General features: G+C 43.2%; 1 protein-coding gene across 1 annotated transcript in view; it reads right to left on the bottom strand.

Annotated features, from left to right (window-relative positions):
* The window catches only part of LOC126295504 (insulin-like growth factor 2 mRNA-binding protein 1), a 717,023-nt gene that overhangs the window by 545,600 nt on the left and 147,411 nt on the right, over window positions 1–24,012 (bottom strand). Inside the window, 1 exon segment of the mRNA XM_049988083.1 lies at window positions 4,676–4,739. Coding sequence (XP_049844040.1) covers window positions 4,676–4,739 — 64 coding nt within the window.

The raw sequence follows: 24,012 nt of genomic DNA, 5'->3' as shown, positions 1-24,012 counted from the left end.
AGCGAGGGCGTATAGTGGGCATGCGGGAGGCCGGGTGGACGTACCGCCGAATTGCTCAACACGTGGGGCGTGAGGTCTCCACAGTACATCGATGTTGTCGCCAGTGGTCGGCGGAAGGTGCACGTGCCTGTCGACCTGGGACCGGACCGCAGCGACGCACGGATGCACGCCAAGACCGTAGGATCCTACGCAGGGCGGTAGGGGACCGCACCGCCACTTCCCAGCAAATTAGGGACACTGTTGCTCCTGGGGTATCGGCGAGGACCATTCGCAACCGTCTCCATGAAGCTGGGCTACGGTCCCGCACACCGTTAGGCCGTCTTCCGCTCACGCCCCAACATCGTGCAGCCCGCCTCCAGTGGTGTCGCGACAGGCGTGAATGGAGGGACGAATGGAGACGTGTCGTCTTCAGCGATGAGAGTCGCTTCTGCCTCGGTGCCACTGATGGTCGTATGCGTGTTTGGCGCCGTGCAGGTGAGCGCCACAATCAGGACTGCATACGACCGAGGCACACAGGGCCAACACCCGGCATCATGGTGTGGGGAGCGATCTCCTACACTGGCCGTGCACCTCTGGTGATCGTCGAGGGGACACTGAATAGTGCACGGTACATCCAAACCGTCATCGAACCCATCGTTCTACCATTCCTAGACCGGCAAGGGAACTTGCTGTTCCAACAGGACAATGCACGTCAGCATGTATCCCGTGCCACCCGACGTGCTCTAGAAGGTGTAAGTCAACTACCCTGGCCAGCAAGATCTCCGGATCTGTCCCCCATTGAGTATGTTTGGGACTGGATGAAGCGTCGTCTCACGCGGTCTGCACGTCCAGCACGAACACTGGTCCAACTGAGGCGCCAGGTGGAAATGGCATGGCAAGCCGTTCCACAGGACTACATCCAGCATCTCTACGATCGTCTCCATCGGAGAATAGCAGCCTGCATTGCTGCGGAAGGTGGATATACACTGTACTAGTGCCAACATTGTGCCTGCTCTGTTGCCTGTGTCTGTGTGCCTGTGGTTCTGTCAGTGTGATCATATGATGTATCTGACCCCAGGAATGTGTCAATAAAGTTTCCCCTTCCTGGGACAATGAATTCACGGTGTTCTTATTTCAATTTCCAGGAGTGTATATTATTCGGTTTCAGATGCCGACAAAAACACTACTAAAAACAAAACAAAAAATGATGAAATGCATTGATAGTTATTTAGATGAGTCCGGCCCTGACACTATAGCCCATTCACGGGAACTTCCTTGCCCAATGAAGGAAAACAGCCTACTAGATTGGACCGCTTACACATGTTTTTACTTTTCAAACACTTCATTAACAGTGAATATTTATGACTTCCGTTTCCGCTATAGTCAAATGCAAAAGATGATGATCAACATACATTGAATATAAAATATTTACCGCAATATCAGAAGATTTTATTACACACTTTCTGTAGGTGGACCATCGATAGCAATCTTTCCCTAAACATGATGGGCGGCCGGTATGGCAACGGCCAAATACGAATAAAGAAAAAACTAAAAAATCACATTCAACGTTTACCCGTGACTTACGGCCGCTCATTGTAGTAATGGTTGGCGTCATTTCACAGTGCATTAACATTTTAACAGTAAGATGCCTACACACGTAACTGTATGTCTGACCAGCACGCATGATCAAGTGTTTTGCACAAGCATGCACAAACCGCTCACGACTCCACAAGGCTTAAGGATGCGTGTATAAACATCAGCTCTTGAGCGAAATACGTCGAACTCAAGAGGACGGTGCGCTGGCATGACTGGTCGAGCATAGCGACAGATTTTGCAGAGAAGTCGGATTTTCCGCATTGTACTCAGTACGTTGATAGACAACTGGCTCATTTGATTCTAACTGTAAATACTCACAGCATCGTTCTACTTGGCACAGCAGACGCAAAATTAAAGACTTTTTTGTGTTCGGTTTCGGCACAAAGGCAGCATATCGCGTCGAGGTGTTCTCAGAATACAGGTCCTTTTTTTCTCTCTTTTATAAGTAATTGAACATTTGAACGAGACTAAAATACCAAACACTTCACGAAAACTGCTAAACAGTTTATTTACAGCAGATGATGCTTTTACTTTCAGGACTGATACGCTTACACCATTCTTTTTTTCGTACAGAATTTGAGTCACCATGACATAACTCTTCCACCTGGTGAGCAAGATACTCTTAGAGGAGACAGGCGAAATACCCTCAGACTTCTAGAAAAATATAATACTTCCAATTCCAAAGAAAGCTGGTGCTGACAGGTGTGAAAATCACCGAACTATCAGTGTAATAAGTCACGGTTGCAAAATACTAACACGAATACTTTACAGAAGAATGAAAAAACTGGTAGAATCAGTCGTCGGGCAAGATCAGTTTGGATTCCGTAGAAATTTTGCAACACGCGAGGCAATACTAACACTAAGACTTATATTACAAGATGGGTTAAGGAAAGGCAACGCATTTGTAGACTTAGAGAAAGCTTTTGACAATGTTGACTGGAATACTCTCTTTCAAATCCTGAAGGTGGCAGGGGTAAAATACAGGGAGCAAAAGGCTATTTACAATTTGTACAGAAACCAGATGGCAGTTATAAGAGGCGAGGGGCATGAAAGGGAAGCAGTGGTTGGGAAGGGAGTGAGACAGGGTTGTAGCCTATCTCTGATGTTATTCAATCTGTATATTGAACAAGCAGTAGAGGAAACAAACAAATTGAAGTAGGCATTAAAATCCAGATAGATGACATAAAAACCTTGAGGTTTGCTGATGAATTTGAAATTCTGTCAGAGATAGGAAAGGACTTGGAAGAACCGTTGAGCGGAACGGACAGTATCTTGAAAGCAGGCTATAAGATGAACATCAACAAAAGCAAAAAGAGGATAATGGAATGCAGTCGAATTAAATCAAATGTTGCTGAGGGGATTAGGTTAGGGAACGAGACACTTGAAGTAGTAGATGAGTTTTGCTATTCGGGCAGCGAAATAATTGATAAAGGACGAAGTAGAGAAAACATAAAATGTAGATTGGCGATGCAAGGAAAGCGTTTCTGAAGAACTGAAATTTGTTAACATTGAGTATAGATTTAAGTGTCAGTAAGTCGTTCCTGAAAGTATTTGTATGGAGTGTAGCCGTGTATGGAAGTGAAACATGGCGACAAATAGTTTAGACAAGAAGAGAAGCTTTCGAAATGTGGTGCTACAGAAAAAAGCTGAAGTTTAGATGGGTAGATCACGTAACTATTGAGGAGGTACCGATAGAATTGTGGAGAAGAGGAAAACGAGGATAATGGAATGTAGTCGAGTTAAATCGGGTGATGCTGAGGGAATTAGATTAGGAAATGAGACACTTAAAGTAGTAAAGGAGTTTTGCGATTTGAGGAGCAAATTGCTGTTATTGGTCGAAGTAGAGAGGATATAAAATGTAGACTGGCAATGGCACGGAAAGCGTTTCTGAAGAAGAGAAATTTGTTAACATCGAGTATAGATTTAAGTGTCAGGAAGTAGTTTCTGAGAGTATTTGTATGGAGTGTAGCCATGTATGGAAGTGAAACATGGACGATAAATAGTTTGAACAAGAAGAGAATAGAAGCTTTCGAAATGTGGTGCTACAGAAGAGTGCTGAAGATTAGATGGTTAGATCACATAACTAATGATGAGGTATTGAATAGAATTGGGGAGAAGAAGAGTTTGTGGCACAACTTCACTAGAAGAAGGGATCGGTTGGTAGCACACGATCTGAGGCATTTAGTATCGGAGGGGAGCGTGGAGTCTAGCGGTTCTAGGTGCTCAGTCAGGTCCCAGGTTCGAATCCTGCCTTGGGCATGGATGTGTGTGATGTCCTTAGGTTAGTTAGGTCTAAGTAGTTCTAAGTTCTAGGTGACTTATGATCACAGATGTTGAGTCTCGTAGTGCTCAGAGCCATTTGAACCATTTGAACCAGGGAGCGTGGAGAGTAAAAATAGTAGAGGGAGACCAAGAGATGAATACACTACGCAGATTCAGAAGGATGTAGGTTGCAGTAGGTACAGGGAGATGAAGAAGGTTACGCAGGATAGAGTAGCATGGAGAGCTGCATCAAACCAGTCTCAGAACTGAAGACCACAACTACAAGATAGTATTCTGACATCGGTGGATTGATCTTTTTTATTACTGCATCTTCCTGTGCAGGATAAATTGCTTTATATTTGACAAGAAGATCGTACGCAGCAGCCTCATTTGTTTTTATCGTAATATCGCTTTGATTTTATGTTCCGCCTGAAAGACCGGCTTTCGTAAGTCGGAATGAAATCCTGCAGCGATTCGCGGCTGATATGTTCTTACGTATGCTCCGTAGCATTAGTACACACACACAATCGTGCGTACGTTGTATGCTCGCGCAAGCATGCATAACTGAAATGCGATCGAGAATCGAAACTGCACACACTCGAGCATGCTTGAGCAAAACGGCTGACCGTATGTGCTTGTCAAGCACGCAGTTACGTGTGTAGCCTCCTTTAAACACACAAATAACAAAAAATAAAGAGAAAACGTCCGCAGACAAGCACAACAATGAAGAGAAGACAACGAGCAGTCTTTATTGTCCAGAAGGCATGCAGGAAGGAAATTTATTAACAGCAAGGAGTGAACAACGAGAACAGAAGGAGATGCGTTCGCCGCCGCTCACCTCTTCTTGGCGCCGCCGGCCACCGAAGGCTCCACCACCAGCGACGACCCCTGGAAGTTGTAGCCTGCAACACATCACACACGTCCGTCACTAAAACCTCATTCTACACTCAAGCGCCAAACAAATCGCTACATGCATGCGTATTCAAATGCAGGGATACGTAAACAGGCGCTGCGGTCGGCAATGCCGATGTAGGGTGGTCCGTTGATCGTGACCGGGCCAAATATCTCACGAAATAAGCGTCAAACGAAAAAACTACCAAGAACGAACCTCGTCTAGCTTGAAGGTGGAAACCAGATAGGGTTATGGTTGAACCGCTGGGTGCGCTGCCGTAGGTCAAACGGTTATCAACTCCGTTTTTTAAAATAGGAACCCCCATTTTTTTATTACGTATTCGTGTAGTACGTTTGCTACAAACTGCTGGAGAGAGTACTCTATAATAGATTTGCACCGACTATCCTGAAACACATTCCTGTAGAACAGGCTGGCTTCAGACGAGACCGCAGTTGTAGCGATCAAGTGCTAGCTAGCGTTGGCAACATACATAGAGAAGGGCTTCGAAGACCTGAAGAAAAGAATGGCCGTGTTTATTGACCTAACATCAGCATATGATACAGTGCGACGGAAAGGCATGCTTCTTAAGTTCTTAAGAATAATTCCATGTAAAAGAATTGCACAAATACTCAATAACATGAAACTTCCTGGCAGATTAAAACTGTGTGCCCGACCGAGACTCGAACTCGGGACCTTTGCAGGAGAGCTTTTGTAAAGTTTGGAAGGTAGGAGACGCGGTACTGGCAGAAGTAAAGCTGTGAGGATGGGGCGTGAGTCGTGCTTCGGTAGCTCAGATGGTAGAGCACTTGCCCGCGAAAGGCAAAGGTCCCGAGTTCGAGTCTCGGTCGGGCACACAGGTTTAATCTGCCAGGAAGTTTCATATCAGCGCACACTCCGCTGCAGAGTGAAAATCTCATTCTGGACTCAATAACATGCTGTCCAACAGGAAATTCCAAGTTCACCTAAATGGTCAAGTAAGCAAGGTATACAATTTAAATGACGGATTACCTGAAGGATCAGTATTGGCCCCCCTACTTTTCAATTTATATGTCGCTGACTTGCCAGAAACGAAAGCAAGAACATTTATCTATGCTATGCATGGCTTCAGAAAACATCGCTCTTGTGCAACGCAGCTAGCTCTTTATTCGCACGAAGTAATGGCCGCTATCGACAGGGGATCTCAAGTTGATTCCGTATTTCTAGATTTCCGGAAAGCTTTTGACACCGTTCCTCACAAGCGACTTCTAATCAAGCTGCGGAGCTATGGGGTATCGTCTCAGTTGTGCGACTGGATTCGTGATTTCCTGTCAGGAAGGTCGCAGTTCGTAGTAATAGACGGCAAATCATCGAGTCAAACTGAAGTGATATGACGTGTTCCCCAGGGAAGCGTCCTGGGACCTCTACTGTTCCTGATCTATATAAATGACATGGGTGACAATCTGAGCAGTTCTCTTAGACTGTTCGCAGATGATGCTGTAATTTACCGTCTAGTAAGGTCATCCGAAGACCAGTATCAGCTGCAAAGCGATTTAGAAGAGATTGCTGTATGGTGTGTCAGGTGGCAGTTGACGCTAAATAACGAAAAGTGTGAGATGATCCACATGAGTTCCAAAAGAAATCTGTTGGAATTCGATTACTCGATAAATAGTACAATTCTCAAGGCTGTCAATTCAACTAAGTACCTGGGTGTTAAAATTACGAACAACTTCAGTTGGAAAGACCATATAGATAATACTGTGGGGAAGGCGAGCCAAAGGTTGCGTTTCATTGGCACGACACTTAGAAGATGCGACAAATCCACTAAAGAGACAGCTTACACTACACTCGTTCGTCCTCTGTTAGAATATTGCTGCGCAGTGTGGGATCTTTACCAGGTGGGATTGACGGAGGACATCGAAAGGGTGCAAAAAATGGCAGCTCGTTTTGTATTATCACTTTATAGGGGGGAGAGTGTGGCAGATATGATACACGAGTTGGAATGGAAGTCATTACAGCATAGACGTTTTTCGTCGCGGCGAGACCTTTTTACGAAATTTCAGTCACCAACTTTCTCTTCGGAATGCGAAAATATTTTGTTGAGCCCAACCTACATAGGTAGGAATGATCATCAAAATAAAATAAGAGAAATCAGAGCTCCAACAGAAAGGTTTAGGTGTTCGTTTTTCCCGCTCGCTGTTCGGGAGTGGAATAGTAGAGAGATAGTATGATTGTGGTTCGATGAACCCTCTGCCAAGCACTTAAATGTGAATTGCAGAGTAGTCATGTAGATGTAGATGTAGATGTAGATGATGACATAGCCTTGGTGACGCAGGCTAACGATTTTACAACTTCAGAAATGACTCTCACTCACGATCTGCGAATTCCAGATGAATTTTTTAATGTATGGCGACTCAAAGTAAACAGAAATAAAACTGAATCCTCCATCTTCCAGCTGAGTAATAGGCATGATCGCTATAAACCGCAAATTTCCATTAGAAATCAGTTGCTGTTATATAACCCATTCCCAAAATATCTCGGCGTGACCTTGGATCGTTCGCTAACATATGGAAAACACCTAACTGAAACAGCTTTAAAAATGAGAACCAGAAACAATATACTACACAAACTGTCCGGAACAAGTTGGGGAGCTAAGGCATCAGTACTCAAAACAACTGCTCTCTCACTTGTATACTCTGTTGGGGAATATTGCAGCCCAGTATGGCTGAACAGCGCTCATACAGCCATGGTAGACACGCAGCTGAATGTAGCCATGAGAAGCGTATCCGGGACAATAAAATCCACACCCACAGAATGGCCACCTGTTCTGTCTAATATTGCACCACCGAAGTTACGACGTCAAGCAGTGTTGAAAAGGGAATGGGAGAAATGATCCAAGAATCCCGAGTTACCGCTACACCAGGACTGTGATGCCACTCTAAGGCAACGTCTTAAGTCCAGGAAACCCTCCTGGAGACTTGGGAAAAGGCTTACTTCTGAAGGATTCCAACCAGAAACAGAATGGCGGGAAGAATGGTTCGCAGCCAATCCCGATTCCGCAGGTCTCATTGCTGATCCTACACGAGTCCCTCCTGGATTCCACTTACCTAGGAGGTCGTGGGCCACCCTAAATCGCATACGCACCAAGCACGGAAGATGCCAGGACTTGAAGAATAAGTGGGGAATCGCTGAAAGCGCCAAGTGTGACTGCGGACACCAACGACAAACAATACACCACATAGTCACAGAGTGTCCCCTACGGAAATATGCTGGAACTCTGACCAGCATACATGAGGTCTCTGAGGAAGCAATCTCCTGGCTGGATACTTTAGATATTAACCTATAGTTTTTATTACAAGCCCGCATCTCTTGGTCGTGCGGTAGCGTTCCCGCTTCCCGCGCCCGGGTTCGATTCCCGGCGGGGTCAGGGATTTTCTCTGCCTCGTGATGGCTGGGTGTTGTGTGATGTCCTTAGGTTAGTTAGGTTTAAGTAGTTCTAGGGGACTGATGACCATAGATGTTAAGTCCCATAGTGCTCAGAGCCATTTGAACTTTTTTTTTTTTTAAATTACATCTTGAAGCTCTGTTTGTCAATATTACTGCTTATAAAAACCACATTTTCTCTTTTACTCATCGTAGTGTTTTTATCCATAAGTATATTATTGATTTATCCATCTAATCTAAGACTTTTATTACCATAAATGAATGTAATGTATTTTATTTGTAGTATATGCATATTGTGTTACCAGTAACATCATTGCTGTTCAATTCAAGTAATGTATCCTTGATGCCAAACGAAATAATAGTAAAAAAAAGTACGTAAAGAAATATGAATGTTTTAGTTGCACTTCTTTTTTCGATTTGTGACAGATGGCGCTGTTATAGTCATAAACGTATAAGTACGTGGTATCACGTAACATTCCGCCAGTGCGGACGGTATTTGCTTCGTGATACATTACCCGTGTTAAAATGGACCGTTTACCAATTGCGAAAAGGTCGATATCGTGTTTATGTATGGCTATCGTGATCAAAATACCCAACGGGCGTGTGCTATGTGTGCTGCTCGGTATCCTGGACGACATCATCCAAGTATCCGGACCGTTCGCCGGATAGTTACGTTATTTAAGGAAACAAGAAGTGTTCCGGCACATGTGAAACGTCAACCACGACCTGCAACAAATCATGATGACCGAGTACGTGTTTTAGCTGCTGTCGCGGCTAATCCGCACATCAGCAGCAGATAAATTGCGCGAGAATCCGGAATCTCAAAAACGTCGGTGTTGCGAATGCTACATCAACGTCGATTGCACTCGTACCATCTTTCTATGCACCAAGAATTGCATGGCGACGACTTTGAACGTCGTGTACAGTTCTGTCACTGGGCACAAGACAAATTACGTGACGATGACAGACTTTTTTCCACGCGTTCTATTTAGCGACGAAACGGTAACGTAAACCGGCATAATATGCACTATTGGGCAATGGAAAACCCACCATGGCTGCGAGAAGTGGAACATCAGCGGTCCTGGCGGGTTAATGTATGATGCGGCATTACGGGAGGAAGGACAATTGGCCCCCATTTTATTGATGGCGGTCTAAATGATGCAACGTATACTGATTTCCTACGTAATTTTCTACCGATGTTACTACAAGATGTTTCACTGCATGACAGAATGGGGATGTACTTTCAACATGATGGATGTCCGACACATAGCTCGCGTGCGGTGGAAGCGGTATTGAATAGCATATTTCATGACAGGTGGATTGGTCGTCGAAGCACCACACCGTGGTCCACACGTTCACCGGATCTGACGTCCCCGGATTTCTTTCTGTGGGGAAAGTTGAAGGATATTTGCTATCGTGATCCACCAACAACGCCTGAAAACATGCGTCAGCGCATTGTCAATGCATGTGTGAACATTACGGAAGGCGAATTGCTCGCTGCTGAGAGGAATGTCGTTACATGTGTTGCCAAATGCATTGAGATTGACGGACATCATTTTGAGCATTTACTGTATTTATGTGGTATTTACAGTTAACCACGCTCTAACATCATGCGTTCTCAGAAATGATAAGTTCACAAAGGTACATGTATCACATTGGAACAACCGAAATAAAATGTTCAAACGCACCTACGTTCTGTATTTTAATTTAAAAAACCTACCTGTCACCAACTGTTCGTTTAAAATTGTGAGCCATATGTCGGTATTACAGCGCTATCTATCAAAAAGAGAAAAAAGTGGTCCAACTAAAATATTCATATTTCTTTACGTTCTACAAGTATATGTAATAAAAATGGGGGTTTCTATTAAAAAAAACGCAGTTGATATCCGTTTGACCTATGGCAGCGTCATCTAGCGGGCCAATCATAGCGGCATCTGGTTTCCCCCTTCAAGTTAGACGAGTTTCGTTGTTTGTAGTTTTTTCGTTTGACGCTTATTTCGTGAGATATTTGGCCCGGGCACTATCAATGGACCACCCTGCATAAATAGGCAGAATACGGCACTGTGGTCGGCAATGCGTATGTAAGACCACAAGTGTCTTGTGCAGTTGTTACATCGGATACTGTTGCTACTATGGCAGGTTATTAAGATTTAAGTGAGTTTGAATGTGGTGTTATAGTAGGCGCGCGAGCAATGAGACGCAACATTACAGTAATGATGATGCGGGGATTTTCCCGTACGACCATTTCACGACTGTACCCTGAATGTCAGAATTCAGTAAAACATCTGATCTCCAACATCGCTGCAGCCGGAAAAAGATCCTGCAAGAACGGGAGGAACGATGACTGAAGAGAATTGTTCAACGCGACGGAAGTGCAACCTTTCTGCAGATTGCTGCAGATTTCAATGCTGCGCCTTCAACAAGTGTCGGCGTGCGAAACATTCAACGAAACATCATCGATGTGGGCTTGCGGAGCCAAAGGCCCACTCTTGTACCCTTTGTAAGACATAAAACTTTACTCCTCGCCTGTGCCCATCAACACCGACATTGGACTGTTGATGACTGGAAACATGTTTCCTGGTCGGACGAGTCTCATTTCAAATTGTACCGAGCGGATGGACGTGTACGGGTATGGAGACACAGCCTCATGAATCCGTGGACCGTGCGTGTCAGCAGGCGACTCTTCGAGCTGGTGGAGGCTCTGTAATGGTGTGGTGCGTGTGCAATTGGAGTGATATGGGACCTCTGATACGTCTAGATACGGCGTGATTACTCCGCTATTCACAATAAAGTGCCTGTACCGTTCCACTCTCGAATGGCGCGCGGGAAAAACGAACACTTAAACTTTTCTGTACGAGCCCTGATTTCTCTTATTTATCGTAATGGCCATGTCTCCTTATGTAGATAGGTGCCAACACAATTTTTTCACAATCGCGGGTGGTAACGGGTGATTGAAATTTTATGAGAAGATCCCGTCGCAACGAGAAACACCTTTTTTTTTAATGACTGCCACTCGAATTCACGTATCATGTCTATGGCACTATCCCCCTTTCTCGCGATAATACAGAACGAGCTGCCCTTCTTTGTAATTTTTCGAAGTCATCCATCAGTTCCACCTGATACGGAACCCACACCTCACAGCAGTACTCCAGAATAGGGCGGACAAGCGTGGTGTAAGCACTCTCTTTAGTACACCTGTTGCACCTTCTAAGTGTTCTGCCAATGAGTCGCAGTCTTTGGTTTGCTTTACCCACAGCATTATCAATGTGATCGTTCCATTTTAGGTTACTTGTAATTGTAATCCGTAAGTATTTAACTGAATTTACAGCCTTAAGATTTGTATGATTTCACGCGTAATCGAAATTTAGTGGATTTGTTTTAGTACTCTTGTGAATAACTTCATACTTTCCATTATTCAGGGTCAACTGCCACTTTCTGCATCACACAGGTATCTTATACTCTGAAAGGAACCTGACTGCTATACTATCTGAACCGGAGGCCTTGCCTTTGTTACTTGATTTAAGCTACTTTGCTATACCGAGGATATTTACTTCGATGTTTCTCATCTTGGCAGTTGTTCTTCATTGGAATTCAGGGATATTTACTTCGTCTTCTTTGGTGAAGGAGTTTCGGAAAAACGTGTTTAATAACTCTGCTGTAGTGGCACTATCAGCAGCGACTTTACCTTTGGTATCGCACAGTGAAGATATTCATTGCGTCCTCCCACTGGTGTGCTTTATGCATGAATAGAATCTCTTTGGGTTTTCTACCAGGTGACACGTACATAACCAACCTGTCCAAGCACCTGCATCCATTCATGTTCATCGTGCATTCCGACGAGCTTGGGCAATTCCAGCAGGACAATGTCACACTCTCTAGTCATCACTCCTGCCCCATCTCTCTGTCCATATCCTCTTTCCCCTTTTTTACATCCATTTCATCTGCTCCTCCGACATCTCTCTGATCTCATTTATTGTTTCTGCAAACGAAACCTTCACTGGGAATAGTAGTCATAATGAAAGGATAAATCGATCCGAATGATTAGTATACGGCGTATGAGAGAAACTTTCCAGCTGCGGGGCTGTGAGGGTAGTAGCCTTAATGACAGTATTTCCCATGATTTTAAACTACGAAGAAGTAGGATTATAAAGTTTGCCATAAACGCATCTTCCCTGTTTTCTATAGTTGCGTTCCGTTGCGTGTAGGCCGACCGATATTTCGACGCCTCACTGGTGAAATTGTTTCTCATGAAATCATCTGAATGTCCGTAACAGACAGAATTACCACGAACTGACATCAGTTCAGTCATAGCAACACAGCAATGATATGATCACCACAGATTTTGCGGTCTGTTTTCCGGACGTTCCAAATCATTTTGTGCGCAAGCCCCAACTGAGCCAGTCGAACTCAACTGCATCCGCCGTAATGGTTCGCGCTTAAGAAATTCTTATTTATTTGTCTCAAAACGCTGTCTACGCTCTTTGTCAGTCTCACCGTCGACGGTAATGTAAATGGCCTGCGTAACGCATACGCCGCCAGACTAGTCGTATTTTTCCCAATGCAATAAACCACGAACTGAAATCAACTGAACGTTTGCAGCACAGTAAGTTACTGCGAACTTACATCAGTTCATTAAATGCATTCGCAATTACGAATAATAACAACCACAGTTGTAGAATGGAATGACGACAGTGAAAAATCATGCCCGAGCTAAACTCGAACCCGGATTTCCCGCTTATCGCGAACGGTCGCCGTACCATTTGGCTATACATGCACGACACATGTGCAGACGCATGGCTGGCGACATACGGAAGTTTGGTTAGGGCGGTATTACACTATCAAATTTCTTTGTCCAGTATCTTTGTCAAAGAAATTTGATGGCGTAATAGGGAACTTTGTCAAATATCGTCCAATATTTGATCAAATCTAGGGGCTCGCTGTAGATTTGATCAAAGAAGTCGCTTGTCTTCTGTTCACTTCAGTGTGACATATTACCACATGGAGCGCTAGCATCGCTGCAGCGTTCTATCATCTGTAGTTTTTTTTTTATCAACATTGCCAGTAAATACAATTGGAGTGTACCGACAACTACAAAATTAATAGAGATTTATAAAGCTGATGAGGCGGTTTACAACGTGAGGCACCCTGAATACAAAAATAGATTAAGATGACTGGAGGCCTAACCTAACCTAATCCTCTCCTTTAGCAAGGAATCGGAGTGTTACAGTGAGCCTGTCTTCTACAGATGTAGCAGTTCTTAAGTGAATATTGTGCTTTGTGATATGAGGACACACTTCACTGAGCACATACAGAAATGTATGCTCATCCATTCTTAAGTAACTGATGTACAACTCGACGTCCTCCACTATTAGCTCACGTAACAAGTTTTGTTGAATGGTTTTATCGTGTCGTCGTAAAACCCACGGCTTCACCCAGGACGTTTCCTTTTATTCCCCCACTTCTCTTCTGCACGTACACACAGTGCAATTGTGGTACATGCAACTGCTGCAGATAATAACAAGTTGTTGTTGTCAACCATCTTGAACTTTGACGAAAAATATGGTTCAAATGGCTCTGAGCACTATGGGACTTACCATCTGAGGTCATCAGTCCCCTAGAACTTAGAACTAGTTAAACCTAACTAACCTAAGGACATCACACACAGCCATGCCCGAGGCAGGATTCCAACCTGCGACCGTAGCAGTCGCGCGGTTCCGGACTGAAGCGCCTAGAACAGCTCGGCCACCGCGGCCGGCGACGAAAAATATGATGACAGTGTAATACCCCTTCTAGCGCTACGTCAAAGATCTTTGTCAAATAAATTTGACGGAATATTTGATCACATCTTTGATCAAATCTTTGACAAAGAAATTTGATAGTGTAATACCGGCCTTATGGTTGTGAGGCGTGCACAGATAGCCAAATGGTAGTTGCTGGCACGGTAGCTCAGAGTGTTAGCTGCCCTCTGTAATAAAGAAACTGAGTAAAAGGATTAACGAAGAACCTGAACGGTTATCACTGGACATCCCGCCTGAACAAATTCACCGAGCAATATAGAACAGAATGAGATCAAAGAAAAAAGTAAGGCGACCGCACACGATACGGGCCAAATCTGGATTCGAGTGTTGGTCCGGTACAAATTTTCACTGTCGTCATTCCATTCTACAACTGCTGGTTGTCATTATTCGCAATTGTGAATACATTTAATATATTTCATAGCGGCTGTAGTCGCCACAGCGCCTGTTCCTTTGGACATGTGTGCATGCATGTCCAAAGGAACTTCGCAACGCAATCAGACTTGCAACATACCAAAGATATGATCACCACTGGTAATATACTTAAATATCGCTTTCAATTGTATTATTTTTCGCAAAATATCAACATTTAATGCAGAATTCGTTGTTGTTACGAAAACATGCAACAGCAGAACTGTCAAACTGAACACGTTTTGTTTTTTTGTTATGAAAAAACATGTGATAGGAAAGCTGCAAACCGACCGTTGCCTTTCTTTCATTGACATTTTCATACAAAAATACCATCCACATTTCCGACTTTTCAGGTGGAATTTTCAAAAATTTTCTTTCATACAAACCATGTCCTGACAATTACGGACACAAAAAAAGTTAGCCAAGTCGGTCGATCCGTTCTCAAATGATTATCTTTCATACATGCGGCAGTTGATTTTTATTTACATAGATTTCCGTGGTGCGGCCCTGTCTGCAGAAGTGGGTGTTCACTTGCGCAGCTGCGGACCGAGTGAACGCGGCTCGGTACTCGTCACAGCCGCCCGCCAGCGCCACAACCAAGGTTTCCGAGGGCTGGTCACGGAGGGGTGTATCTCCCCGGGCGATTCGTCATCCGCCTCCTTCTGCGCGGGGAATTTTTAATCTCCCCTCGCAGCTCGCACCAGACCAGTCCTTTCTCTCTCTCGTTTTATTTAGCGTCGGCTTCTTTTGCGCCGCAAAGCCTGCGAGAGCGTTCTTTTTTTTCCTGTTTGTTTACAGCGCGCGGGGCAGTGCACGCTTGGCGGGAGTTGCGGTAGAGCATGTCTGCGCGCGCCGGCCAATGGCGGCGCGTGGCGGGGTGGCGCCGATTCCCCATTGGCTGGCCGCGCCTGCCATTGATGAGAGCGAGGGGGGAGAGGGGAGAACGCCGTCGGCGCCCGCCACGAGGAGCGCTAGCGTACGCTACGTGCGGCGTTGCCGGTTGTAAAGAAGTGAACAACGGTCCCCGCCGACAAACAAGGTCGCCCGCGATATTTCCAGCACAGAGACTGCAGCACCCACTATCGCACTACGTTACACGCATTTTACTCTTTATGACGCTCTATATAAAGATACGTAACATTCTTCATTTTTCTACTATTATTAATACGGAAATGTGATTCTGTTTTGAACAAATACATTTCTTCTTATCTTATACCCAAATACATTTCGCAGAATTTTCTCCCACTTGAGTGAGTTCATTTTATTCTCTGTTAAATAACATATACAGTACTTTTCACATCATAATATATAACATTTTATTGAGATTATGTTGTATCTGATGAATAGTATTAACAGAAAAATCTGTACCTTACAAGGGAACCTCCCCATCGCACCCCCCTCAGATTTAGTTATAAGTTGGCACAGTGGGTAAACCTTGAAAAACTGAACACAGATCAATCGAGAAAACGGAAGAAGTTGTGTGGAACTATGAAAAAAATAAGCAAAATATACAAACTGAGTAGTCCATGCGCAAGATAGCCAACATCAAGGATAATGAGAGCTTAGGAGCGCCGTGGTCCCGTGGTTAGCATGAGCAGCTGGTCCTTGGTTCAAGTCTTCCCTCCAGTGAAAAGTTTACTTACTTTATTTTCGCAAAGTTATGATCTGTCCGTTCGTTCATTGCGTCTCTGTTCACTGTAATAAATTTAGTGTCTCTGTTTTGCGACCGCACCACAAAACCGTGCGATTGGTAGACGAAAAGACGTGCCTCTCCAAAGGGAACCGAAAACATTTGATCGCAAGGGCATAGGTCAACCGATTCCTCCAGAGGAAAACACGTCTGATATATTCTATACGACACTGCTGACGGCATGTGCGTCACATGACAGGAAAATGTTGTCGACCCAACTAACTTGTACACTTGGCGAATGAGTAAAAAGATTCTTCTACCTTGCCCGATTTAGGCTTTCTTGTGGATGTGATAATTACCCCCCAAAAAAATGATGAAAACATAAGAGTTTGTCACATAAACTGCAACAAATGAATCCAACAGTTTCACAGGCTCACAGTTTTCCCTGTGCTCTGTCAAAACATAAGTTTTGACGTCGTGTGTTTCGATGTTTGTTTAGGTGTAGCGTCCCCATACTACGGCGCAGTTACCTCGCATCGGACGGACAGATAATAATTGTCTGAAAATAAAAAAAATTAAACTTTTCACTCGAAGGAAGACGAACACATGATATCTTGTTCCGCAGCTGTTCACGCTAACCACAGGACCACGGCGCTCTTTAGCTCACGCTACCCTTCATGTTGCCGATCTTGCTCATGGACTACTCAGTTTGTATATTTTGCTTACTTTTTTCATAGTTCCACACAACTTCTCCCTGTTTCCTCGATCGGTCTGTGTTCAGTTTTTCAAGGCCTATCCACTGTGCCAACTTATAACTACATCTGAGGGGTATGCGATGGGGAGGTTCCCTTGTTAGTATCAGACATCTAAGTTTCGTAAAGTATGTACACTCAAGTATCTACACCCCCCCCCCCCCTGCCTACCACAACTCACCAATTTACAAAACCCATTCATCATCGTAATAAATCCAGCACATTTTCGAAAGCTACCACTTTAAACCGAAAAAAACGATAAAACAGCGAATCTTTACTGATGGCAGAACGTAGTATAATGACAGTTGCGTGTACATTTTTAGGTTAGGCTGTACCGTGACTGTTACTGACATTAAATGAAACAAAAAGTTCCTGTTACCAGTCACCGTATTATTTATTTCCACGACGCTTTTCGAAGGTTTAAACCTCCATCATGGGGTGGATTTACATTAGTAAGAATTACATTTGTGTGTGTGTCGTGTTACGATTTTTGGAGGAACTTGTGACACTGCCTGGTGGGGAAAAACAAGATACTATTTCAGAATATGGTTTAGGATTACTTTTGACAAAAAAATTAAATTGATATCTGATGGTAAACATTAAATAAGTAAACTACAGTACCTTCAGTGGTCACAGGTTCCTTTTGCTGTCGTAACACATCACATGTATACTGCCACATTTGTAAACAAATATGTCATCAGAAATCAGCTGGGTGTAAGGATCGTATATCAGAAGAGAAGACATAATTGCAAAGTGCAAAGAGTATACATCGTAACAACATTATTACAGAATAATTGCTTTAAGCAATTATTAAGCAATTATTCTGTAATAATGTTGTTGCTTTGCTTTAAGCAATTATTCTGTAATAATGTTGTTACGATGTATACTCTTTGCACTTTGCAATTATGTCTTCTCTTCTGATATACGATCTGAAATAGTGTCTTGTTTTTCCCCACCAGGCAGTGTCACAAGTTCCTCCAAAAATCGTAACACAACACACACACACACACAAATGTAATTCTTACTAATGTAAATCCACCCGATGATGGAGGTTTAAACCTTCGAAACGCGTCGTGGAAATAAATAATACGGTGACTGGTAACAGGAACTTTTTGTTTCATTTAATGACAGTAGCGTGGTTGTGTGTTCTACAGGAACACGTTTGTTGGTCGGTACTTCAGTCCGATTTTATAAATTACCTAAAGGAACGCGCGCATGAGAATGCCACAAGCAGTTCCCTTTACTACAGCTTTTGTTGCTGCTACACATGAGGTTGAGGTATCTATTTCGAATACTACATATTTAAATGCTCTCCGATATAATACAACTATTTGGAATATACTGTTTATTCTTCAGTTACAGAATGTTATGCCAATTAAAAATTCTATATATTTTTAAAACTAGTTATAATAATATGCTGGCAGTTAAACCACCCTTCGTCGGAAGTGTACCATCTTGCACCTCGAAACAGAGGGTCTTTTACCGCGAGACATGCGATATCTGTAAATTAAAACAGTTTTGTTAATGGCTTAATAATTTTACCTGTCTTGAAAATGGAAATTTGTGTTACTTTCCAACAGCTTCAGTTTGAAGATGTATTTATCTTTTAGCTGGTTTTAGTAACTTGTGCTAAATTTGATTTCACTGACTGTTGGTGCGTAGTAGAGCAATAATGTAACATATAGACAACTAAATACACTACGGACAAGATTTTGTAGATTGCAACGTTTTTAAATTTTAACAGAGCATTTGATGCCAGGTATGTACGTGAATATGTACCTTGCTTGCAACATATTTTCACATTTGGAAAAATTTTAATTTTCCGGAGTAATTTTTCTAACTTCAGAAAAAGACCTTAGCACACAAAATGTTAACGCCATCGTTTAAAAACTGAATAAGAGAATGTACTAAACTTCCAGAAGCAAAGGTCTGTTAAGTGGTACGTCGTGCAACACTTTTCTCTTCTATAAAAACGAAAGAAACGATCATTCCATTTTAACACGTTGGAAAATTAAGTAAAACAACACAGAATAAACCCTGATTAGTTGCAGAAGACAAACTCGAGAAAAACAGTAATTGTACTGCAAACGTCACACAGCCATTTCAACGTCAACATGTAATGCTAACGTATATATTTTCCCTGTTAAATATTTTTCTATTCATACTTTTATCGATGTATGTACCATCAACAAGAACTGTTAAGTACTACGATGCAAAAATTTCTGTATATGTTATTTGGCAGAGAATAAATGAACCCACTGAAGACGGAGAAACTTCCCCAAAGCCTGTTTTGGACATTACAACAGGAAGATCTGTGTTTGCTCGAGGCAGGAGCACATTTCCATATTATGTGTTAGGAAGCAAACGCAGACAAAAAGAGAACTCCAGACACAAGAGATTTTTCTTATTATTATTGTAAGCATCAGTTATCGTTGTTTGCGTTTCTCCTTCTATCTAGCGTCAGACCGGGTTCGGACATTTATGGTTCTTTCGCTTTCTGCCATTCTTCTTCTAGTAACCATTTCGTTCCAGTCCACATTCAGTCTTCTTACACTGCTCTTAATCGAGTCAACCAATGTTGCCCTCAAATTTCGCCTCCATCATTCGTTTGGGCGCTCTTACATCTTCGATTCTCTTTACACGTCCAAAACATTTCAACCTACTTTTCTCAATTTTGCCTTTCAGTTTTTCTATCCCAGTCTTCTACTTAACAGCTTCATCTCTCTCTCTCTCTCTCTCTCTCTCTCTCTCTCTCTCTCTCTCTCTCTCTCTCTCCTCGTTTTCGCTAACGTACTTGGACTTGTAATGGCAAGAAAACCGTTTCTCTAGAAGGGAAATGTGTTTACATCGAATATAAACTGAAGTCCCTTACGAAGGCGTTTGCCTGGAGCGTAGCCTTGTTCTGAAGTAAAACAGGGACAATAAGCAGCGCTAAAGAAAAATGATGAGGATTAAATGGCTAATTATTGAGAAGTAGTGAATGGAATTGGGAAGAAAAGAAATTTGTGAGACAAATTCACTAAAAGACAGAAGTGTGTGGCGAAAAACGTGTAGAGGGAGACCAAGAGATGAACAGAGCAAAATGCCGAAAGTGGATGTAGACTGCAGTAGTGCAGAGATGAAGACATTTCACAGGATAGAGTAGTACAGAGAGCTGCATCGAGCCAGTCTTCGCACTGAAGACAACAACAACAACGTGTGTGTGTGTGTGTGTGTGTGTGTGTGTGTGTGTGTGTGTGTGTGTCAAGTGACAACGGGGGCGGGGAGGGGGGAGGGAGATAGGGGGGAGATTGCTCTCGAATTTCGTATGTCAGATGCATCTGAATAGACAATGATGACCGGAAAAAATTTAAAGTTAATACATAATATACACTTAATATTTGCAGCTGTTAGTCCTCACTTACTATTCTAATTACGTTTATTATGTTGATAAGAACAAATAACTTTTTTTGCAACCTATTTTTGTTGGTAAACAGACAAATGGTATTTATTATCATGTAGACGACAAATGCCATTTATAAATAATAATTAAGTAAAAATTATTTGGAAAATATGTATTATAAAATTCGTTGCCAAAAAATGGTAACAGTCTAGAGATATACAAAAGGCATTTATAACTAAACTTTGTACGAAAATGAACTCGAAACTGAGACAATATAGTATGCTCATCACACCAGGATGTCTTTACAGCCGTGAATCAGGCCCACAATGAACTGCGGAAGGAATATCCAGAGAAAGAGCAAACGCGGAAAACTCCAACTCCAAAGTAGAGGGTGTAACAAAAGAATCATTCGATTTTAAAAAAAAAATCATACCTATTATGTAATTTGAGATATGTGCGTGAAAAACGTACTGTTGGAAAGAGCAAACTGTCAAGTTTTTCATGGATCACGCTAGGTACCAGCAGTGTGCGCCCACAGAAAGCGTTTTCTGTTCTACATTTTGCGCAGTGCGGGTCAGTAAAAGCTGTTAATCGTGACTTTGGTACTCGGTATGATGTGGATTCTCCTAAGTACAGAGCATTAGACGGTGGCATGAGCAATCCCGAGAAACAGGTTATTTGTGTAAAGGCAAATCGCCGGGCCGTCCCGTAGTGTCCGACGTCCAACGCGTCTGCAGTTCGACAGCTCAACATTCCCCATGTCCGTCTTGCGTGTTTTGCGTCGACGTTAACACATGAAACCATACAAAATTCAGCTACTACAAGCTCTCCGTGAAGGTGGCAAACAACAACCTGTGGAGTTCTGTAATTTCGTTCTTGGCAAGATGGAGGATCACAGTTTTCTTCCACGCTTAGTCTTTAGTGACGAGCCGGCCGCGGTGGCCGAGCGGTTCTAGGCGCTTCAGTCCGTAACCGCGCGACTGCTACGGTCGCAGCTTCGAATCCTGCCTCGGGCATGGATGTGTGTAAAGTCCTTAGGTTAGTTAGGTTTAAGTAGTTCTAAGTTCTAGGGGACTGATGACCTCAGATGTTGAGTCCCATAGTGCTCAGAGGCATTTGAACCATATTTTTGCAGTTTCACGGAAGAAGGTGTACGGTCCATTTTTCTTTGCCGAGAATTCTGTCACAGGAAGCACGAACGACTTTATTTACCAACAGGATGGGGCACCGCCACACTGGCAGGAATTTTTAAATCAAAGGATTACTGAGCAATGGATAGGTCACACTGGACCAAACGATTCAGCCTTACATTACTGGCATCCAAGATCACCAACCCAACTGTATGTGATTATTTCTTGTGGGGGTTTATAAAAGACTGTGTTCATGTGCCTCCGTTACCAACAGCTGTGGAAGTTGTAACTCGCGAAAAATTTGGGAGTTTGTGGTAAGTTTCGGTGGGATCAAACTGCGGAGGGCACCGATCCCTAGGCTTACACACTACTTACCCTAACTTACGCTAAGGACAACAGACAAACCCATGCCCGAGGGAGGACTCGAAACTGCGACGGGAGGAGCCGCGCGATTCGTGGCAGGGCACCTCAAACCGAGCGGGTATCCCGTGCGGCTGTAACTCGAGACATGCTGGCTGCAGTGTGGGCACAATTTGAACACCGCATCTGAAGGAGGCATAATGAACACCTATGAAAAGTGTATGAAATAACTTTTTCGAGTTTCCCGTTCATCAAAAAACAAAATTCATTGTATATGTTTAATAGTTTCAGAAATATAGACGTCCCAAGTCGGATGATTCTTCTTGATACACCCTGTGTCACAATATCAATAAATAAAATTGTGCTAGAAAAATTGATTGTTCAAGTTCATTCCTTGCAATGGAGTGGCAAAGTTACAAAGAGAACACAGGTCTTGACGCACAAATCACTCGTTGAGAGTATTACCTTATACGGTGCTGAAATGTGACAGCTAACCAAATCGAAAAAAAAAACTGACGTCCCTTATGAAGAATTATTGGCGAAGAAAATGTCGCGCAAAAAAATGGTTCTGAGCACTATGGGACTTAACTTCTGAGGTCATCAGTCCCCTAGAACGTAGAACTACTGAAACCTAAACTAAGGACATCGTCACACACATCCATGCCCAAGGCAGGATTCGAACCTGCGACCGTAGCGGTCGCGGGGTTCCAGACTGTAGCGCCTAGAACCGCTCGCCCACTCCGGCCGGCTTGTTGCCGCGCGTCACCAGATTATAACACATCGGAAATGATGCCGTAGATAGCAAAATATTACTCGGGGATGGTCACCTTCAACGAATGGATAATAGCCATTGGCAAAAAGGAATCTATGACTGGAGACCAGCTGAGCGGATAAGACGTGGAAGGCCACTTAGAAGATGGATGCAAGATGGTGAAGATGCGGCGAATTCAGGGGCCTTCAGGAAGAAGACGGGACAGATACGGAACTACGGAAGTTGAGCAACGGTAGACGGAAACTATTGTAACAAAAAGTATAAGTCACATAAGACGTGACACCCGTTTTCTTTCCTGGACGGTTCAACATCTCGAAGCAAGACTTCTGCAATTGATAGTAAACTAAGGGACACGTAATGTTTTGTACCGATCATGTTCTGAACTCTGTTACCAATCGAGATTTTGAAACAAATATTGCCTTTTTTCTTAACGAAACCGTATTCTCTTCATGCCGATGACATTGTAATACTGCCAGGGACAGCGAAGGACTTCGAGCAGTCGAACACGTAAGAGATCTTGAAAAGAGGACATAAGATGAACATCAATAAAAGCAAAACGACGATTATGGAATGTAGTCGAATTAAATCGGGTGATGCTGAGGGAATTATATTAGGAAACGAGACACTTAAAGTAGCAGATGAGTTTCGCTACTTGGGAAGCAAAGAAGTAGAGAGAGTATAAAATGTAGACTGGCAATGGCAAGAAAAGCGTTTGTGCAGAAAAGAAATTTGTTAACATTGTATGGAAGTGAAACATGGGTAAACAGTTTAGACAACAAAAGAAGTTTTTGAAATGTGATGCTGCGGAAGAATGCTGAAGATTAGATGGGTAGATCACGTAACTAATGAGGAGGTAGTGAATAGAGTAGGGGAGAAGAGAAGTTTGTGGCACAACTCGACTAGCAGAAGTGATCGGTTGGTAGGACATGTTCTGAGGCATCAAGGGATCACCACTGGAGTGAATCGTGGGGTAAAAATCATAGAGGGAGGCCAGATGAACATAGCAAGCTGATTCAGGTTGCAGTCGCCACTCGGAGATGTAGAGGCTTGCACAGGGTAGAGTAGCATCAAACCAGTCTGTGGACTGAAGACCATAACAACTGCAGCAGTTGTTGGTTTTGACGTTGAAGCTTTTCCCAAAATAATCAGAGAAATGCACTAAAATTGGAAAGCAATGGGTGTAAACACCGCCATGCAGAGTATCCATATCAGGGTCAGTCGTTATATATATATATATATATATATATATATATATATATACCCAAGAGAGGCCTACACTACTAACATAAAATCTCATTTCCTACTAGACCTAGATACAAGGTCGGCTATCATTTTTTTAAACAGAACTATGAAATTTGCTAGCTTAAGAAAACTGTTTTAAATGCAGCAAGTACTGTTTCGTCAGGCAGTTTCCTACTACCATTTCGAAAGCATTTGATTGAGTTTCGCAGTATAAAGGTAACATGTCTAACGTCTCCTCATTGGTGTACGTGTATACCCGCAAGAAGTGTTGAAGCATAAAACACCTGCCGATAAACACGTAGTTCCTGCTAGTTATGCAGTGCAAACAAGTAAAAAGTCGAAAGGCTTGATACAACGACGGAGCATGGCACGAGAGTGCTTGCAACGCA

This window comes from Schistocerca gregaria, chromosome 11 (assembly GCF_023897955.1).
Source record: "Schistocerca gregaria isolate iqSchGreg1 chromosome 11, iqSchGreg1.2, whole genome shotgun sequence".
NCBI classification, from domain to species: domain Eukaryota; kingdom Metazoa; phylum Arthropoda; class Insecta; order Orthoptera; family Acrididae; genus Schistocerca; species Schistocerca gregaria.
Note: the sequence above shows the minus strand (reverse complement) of the source record. Positions and strands in the feature narration are given on the sequence as shown.